General features: G+C 30.6%; 1 protein-coding gene across 2 annotated transcripts; it reads right to left on the reverse strand.

Moving 5' to 3' along the window:
* Positions 1-1856: 1856 nt before the first annotated feature.
* LOC124845623 (Calcium-binding EF-hand family protein) lies at positions 1857-5100 on the reverse strand. 2 transcript variants are annotated; one of them, XM_047322749.2, is made up of 5 exons: positions 4820-5100; positions 3946-4179; positions 3332-3534; positions 2764-2938; positions 1857-2198 (listed from the first exon to the last, which is right to left on the reverse strand). In XM_047322749.2, the coding sequence occupies exons 2-5, from the start codon at positions 4142-4144 to the stop codon at positions 2095-2097; spliced, it is 681 nt and encodes a 226-aa protein (XP_047178705.1). In that variant the 5' UTR covers positions 4145-4179; positions 4820-5100; the 3' UTR covers positions 1857-2094. The 2 variants fall into 2 exon arrangements, with proteins under 2 accessions (XP_047178705.1, XP_047178704.1); XM_047322748.2 differs by having other exon boundaries at positions 4796-5100.
* Between the last annotated feature and the right edge of the window lie 900 nt (positions 5101-6000).

Raw genomic sequence — 6000 nt, forward strand, 5'->3', positions numbered from 1 at the left:
GTTGTTAACTCCTTCTTTTGTGTTTGCACGTTTCATTTGAAGTAAATTATTCTCATTCATGCACAATCTTTCCAAACAATTTTGATGATTTTCAGACCCTTCTACATAATTCCATATCTTAATTTGTAAAGTCCAAGGTTGTTATTTAACTTTTACCAGGTTGTCTCAATTTTTAAGTATAATTGAGTTCTTCTTTAATTCCTATAATTTTTTAATTGTATAGTATTGGTATGTTACTTTTTGATTTGTTTTTGTTAGCCAATAATTTTTCGATACATTGAGATCTCTTGCTTTATTTTATTAATACATATTTTTTAATTTGAGCATATTTGCACATTACAAGTAAACAAGCACTTAGTTCTAATAAATAAAAAATACATGTGTTCATATAAACTTGAAGAAAGATTATAAGATAAAAACATTAAAGAAAACCACACCAAGGGAAATCTCATTCTTACTCAAAGTTCTTGCATTAATCAAACAAATATGCAAGTGTTCTTACAGAATTCCTCTCCACCCAAAGAGCTCTTCATTCTTTATGAATAGTGATATCACTAGTTGTTAGTTATTATTGTTTATAAACAACAAGTATCACTTGTTATAAATGACACTGTCATTGAACTACAACAGATTTTGTGGAAGATAATTTGAGTGACTTGTATGACTAATGAAATTTAACAGATATTATAGATTATATAATAAAGTTCATTTCACACTAGAAAGATACAAGGATGTTAATTCGATTGATGATTTATGAGACAAAAGAAACAAAAATTAAAAAATGATTATGTGTATTTAAGGGTGGTGTTGTTATATAAAAATTAGTCAAACAAACAATTATTAAAATATCAACTATAAAATAAAGTTTATTGTTCTTGAAAACGAAGTTGAGTGGTTAATTAACAAGCATTGAAAATTAAACAAACCACATAGTGTTAATGCATTATAATTGCTAGTCGGTAGTAGCTATAATTATAAACAATGCTTACAACAAAAAAAGTACAGTTCAGATATAGTTTGATAAAACAAGTGCTAAATAATGAAACCATTTTCATTATTTATGTTAAGTCAAAACAAAATTTAGCATATCATTTAATGAAATTCCTAAACATAGTTTTAAAAACATTAAAGGAAATGAGATTTAGTCAATTGAAAACAACCAAATGATTAGATATCCCATAAATATAGAAACAAGTCACTTGTCAATTTTTTCTAGTACTAAAATTGATTTAAATCAATTATATCTCATCACATGGTGCTTTAAAAAAATGTTATATTTTTTTGTCACTAAAAAGATAAAATTTGTAGTTGAATTTCATATGGTATGAAAAATTTTAACTTCTAACAAAGTTTTAATTTTCGTACATTTATAGATACCTCTAGTATAAGATATGGACAAAATGTCTCAAGTAATGGTGAACATTGAGTAAGCACATAACCTACTAATAGCAACACAATAATAACAAGAATTATGAAAATTTATTGTGATGGATTAGCTCCTAATATTTTGTTCTTAGCATTTCTTTTGCGCATCATTCATTATAATATTGAATATTATCGAAACTGAAAAGGCGACAAAGAGAAGGTTTACCATGTGATGGGAGTACGAGGAATTGAAGGACTACTAAGTAGATGAGTCGATCTTTGGATTTTCATCTTTTCAATATGTTAAAATATTGTTAAATAATTCTCTTTATATTTTACGGTTTCAATTTTACCGCAAGCACTAGCATGTTATTGCCAAATAATTTAATAAATCCATGTGCAGTTATGCAGTTTCCCTGTTTGCCTCTCATTGATGTATTACCAAAGGATGCTCATAGTAGAATACTAAGCTCAACTGAGAAATATGCGCGAGAAAGAGAAAGCAGCAGCAACCAATACATTCACTATGGTAACAGTTAACATGTAAATTTGAATATTTCTTCAATACTCACCTAGTTCTACACTTACTATTTACATTGTGAAGGTTCACGAATGGTAGTTTCAACAAAATTCAACATGTAGCAACTAGGCCTTTATTGCAAGGGAAAACTGGAAAAGCCCTTTTGCTTGTTTGGGCTGAGAGGAAGTCAGATATTTAGATGACATGATTTAGGCCTCTTCATTTTCCTCATCCTCAATTCCAACCCAACTTGTAAAAGCAAAAAGAAACTCCTTGAAGTTTACCATTCCATTTTTATCCCAATCCATTTCTTCTGTCCATTTTGCAGAGAAAACAAAAATACTTATTAGTAAATAAAATACTACTTTAGGAAGAAACAAAAAAGACAAGATTGCTTTTGGGTTGTTACTGTATAGAAAGTCTTGGAATGATAGGTTTTTCATTTTTCAGTATGTAAAGTACAAACTGAGATACCAAGACATTCATACTGACATTTTAAAATAGTTCTATATTTCATGCAATACTCACGATTAGAAACAGAATGATATAATAGATAAATAGACAAACTCTCTGCAACAGAAACAACTCATGGTACCTATCATGACCTGTGAGTTCCTTAAATGTTTCCATCTGCTAATGTTTTCCAATAAGTGTGTTGTGTTATGATCTAGCTTGAAAACTATATGTAATGATGTTCTTTCGTTTGTGATCATTGAAGAGGCACTGACTTTTCTTGTGTAAGAATGTTACATTATATTTCAAAATAAAAATACATAACACCCCTTGATAGCATGAGTATGTCTGTGTTTAAGCATGCTTGAATGCCTTTTATGAGTTTGTGTGCACGTTATTTTCACACAAAGGGAGAGAAAACTGACCAAATCTTTTCATGGCTATTCTTCCGGAAGAACGTTCCCCTGTTGTAGTTTCATTTATAGCTTGGACCATCTCATTTTTGCTGACATAGCCATCCTTGTTCTTATCTAAGAATACAAATGTATCAACCAAAGTCTCGAATGTTGCCTCCAGATTTGGCATCCCAATTTGTGATTTCTAGGGAAGTTATGGTAAACAATTTAAAGAGGCAGCAAAACATGAAAATTCAAGGATTAATGTTATCAAACCAACCATGAAGACCAGTATGAAGAAATGCATGAAAGAGAAAAGCAATACCATAACATAAAAAATGATTAAACATATAGAACCGAATTGTTCATTAAGCGTAAAACATCACCGGCACAAGTTGAAAAAAGACAAGAATCCAGATTCAATTTCAGTAGATAAACATGTAAAACCCCAACAAATTCAAATATGAATCAGCACATAAGAGCAGGTTACTAGTTAGTTTGTCTTTCAAAATTGATTTCTTTAAGAATTTCTAACTACATTAATAAATAGACTCATACTAATGAAATTAATATAACAAGATAATGTGTGTTAGGATACAGCGTGAACAGCAGCTGGGTCATCCTTGAGAAGGTACACAAGGCAAAGGAGCACAATAAATTCATTGAACTTCATTCCCAGATCCTCGTTAATATCACATGCTTCAAAAAGATCCTTTATCTCCTCCTCAGTAAAAGATATTTCCAGCTTACTGAAACTCTTTTTCAACTCCTCTTGATCTATTGTCCCATTAGAGTCCTCATCTACAAGAAAAGGTATAAACACACAGCTGATAAGAGTTATAACAGATCTAAATGCAAATGAGTCAATTTGAGTGGCCATTAGTGCTGACAAAAACAATGTGTTAGAAATTTTTGCTTCACAGCTAAAGCCTATGAATGTGCTCAATAGATAACAGGTCAGACCACAAAAATGAGCAAATTTTTTCAGTTTTAGTGCATACAATCTAATTGAATTTCAATCAGTATTGAAGTGTTTGGACATAGGATTAGCTGCAGTCTTTCATGACAGAGGCATAATAAAAATGATTCCGAGAAGACATCTACCGCTTACTCTCGCTCTGAAGTGAAATTTATGGCATCTGCTTTCAAGCCAAATATATTGTTGAATAAAAGCACAATTTAAAAAACTGTAAATTGGAAGTGGAAACCTACCAAACTGCTCAAATATGGCTTTGCATTTTCTAAGACTCTCGTCAATCTTCGGGAATTTCAAAATTATAGTGTTGAATGATTTCACAGAACTTCCATGGGACTCCCTCCGCTGCATTGCTTCGACCATTCTAGCTTCTAGCTTGGTTTCTGGCATCCAACCTTTTTTTGGCGAGTCACTCTTTCCCAGTGTAGCTCCCATTGCCAATCAATAAACCAGAAATGCGCCTCTGGTAACTGACATGTAAGATGGAAATATTTAGAACAAAAGTAAAAAAATAGAAAGTTCTCACTCACGGTCCCTATGCATATGATGTCTTAGAGTGATCATCAATCACACATAAGTTATTTCACAAATCAGAATTATTTGTTAGACCCTTTTCTCGATCCTTTGACCCAAAAAGAAAACTTTTCTTGAAATCAACACTTCCCATGAAGTACATCACCGCTTATAGAATCTTTCATCATAGCCAGTTTTAAAGCGTCTCAAATTGTAATGAAACTAACAAATGAAATAAAACAAATCTTTTTTCTTAGAGAGAGAATCAGTTTTGGACATGTTATTAGATTCGATTCTTTCAAGCATAAATAGTATATAGTATATGCTTGACAGAGACCAAACTGAAAAGACAAATTAATAGATTGAACCAACCAACACGAGACGTACATGCCAATAAAGAATTCAAGACGTAATCTGGTAATTCAGTAAAATATTTCAAGGCCCTAATTGGGATGCTTGAACAAAGGAATATTCCATGAGAGGCAACATAAATTGCGACACCATAAATTCTAAAAGGAACAATAACAACAAACGAAATAAACACATAAATAAAAAAAAAGAAAGAAGGATTACTTGAAATGGAAGCAAAAAGTGTACCCTAAGACGAGGGAGAAGAAGGAGCAGGAGTTCTGAAGCTCCAGGGATTGAAAGTGAAGATGATCAGGAAAAGCAAGGGAGATCCAATAACTGAAACTGAAAATTCAGAAGGATGAAGAAATGAAAGAGCTTTGGGGTTGTTGCAGAAAAGTGAGATGCACGAAGATAGAAACAGAGAGAGAGAAAGAGAGAGAAAGAAAAAAAGGAAAGAGACAAGAAGCGAAGAAAATTTAACACAGAATTGTGGGTCTTCATGTGTCTTAGCCTAGGTTTGTGCTTCTCCCACCACGTATTCTCCTTCCTCTTACTCTTCGCGCTCCATTTTCTACGTTTTACTGCATTATACTCAGTTTTTTATCCAATTTAAATTTTGCTTTCTTCTCCATTATTTTTTTAATTTTCTTTACAAAATTTAAAATCTGAATATTATTTTTACACATATGGTATTGGTCAACTACTCCAAAATTTATTATTATTATTATTATGCTTTGTATGATTATTATTATTTATATATTACTGAAACATGACGTGAACCAGACATGTTTTTCTCTTTTACAAAGGTTGTGTCTCCCATGTAACATGAAGATAGAATAATTATTATATTTCACTAGCTTTAATATTTTATTACACTACTTTATTTTAATATTTACGTTTTTATATATTCATTTAAAAGACGAGTTTGTTGAAAATAATTTTGAAGTATTTTCATATAAAGAGATATATGTGGTTTGAAATTTCTATTACAGGAAAAGACTTGTACAGAAGGTTTGTTAAAAAGTTTGAGTGCCAATTTTAAGTAGTATGATATAAAAGTTATAAAACTGATAAAGTTAAACCTTATAAAGAAAATATTTCCTAAAGATTTTTTTATTAAAAATATGATATATTTCCTAATTAATTTTTTCAATGTAAAATCCTAATTGTGGTGGTTTAAAATAATGAAACTCAATTATTTTAATGTTAAATTATTTTAATATAAATAGTTTAATTATTAATGAGTTTCATTTTATAAATCATTTTAAGTTATGTAACTTCTCTCTAAAGGTTTTCGTTCTCTGTTAATCCGTTTAAAAAAATCAGATATCGTTTTAGTGATTATCGCGACGAGATCTCTTCAAGTCTAACCAGTCAGTTTCTATAAAAGAATAAGTTGGTTTCTACTCTTTTCATTGGTGTGTTTT

This window comes from Vigna umbellata, chromosome 1, assembly GCF_029865625.1.
Source record: "Vigna umbellata cultivar VRB3 chromosome 1, Vumbellata_1.0, whole genome shotgun sequence".
In the NCBI taxonomy this organism is placed as follows: Eukaryota; Viridiplantae; Streptophyta; class Magnoliopsida; order Fabales; family Fabaceae; genus Vigna; species Vigna umbellata.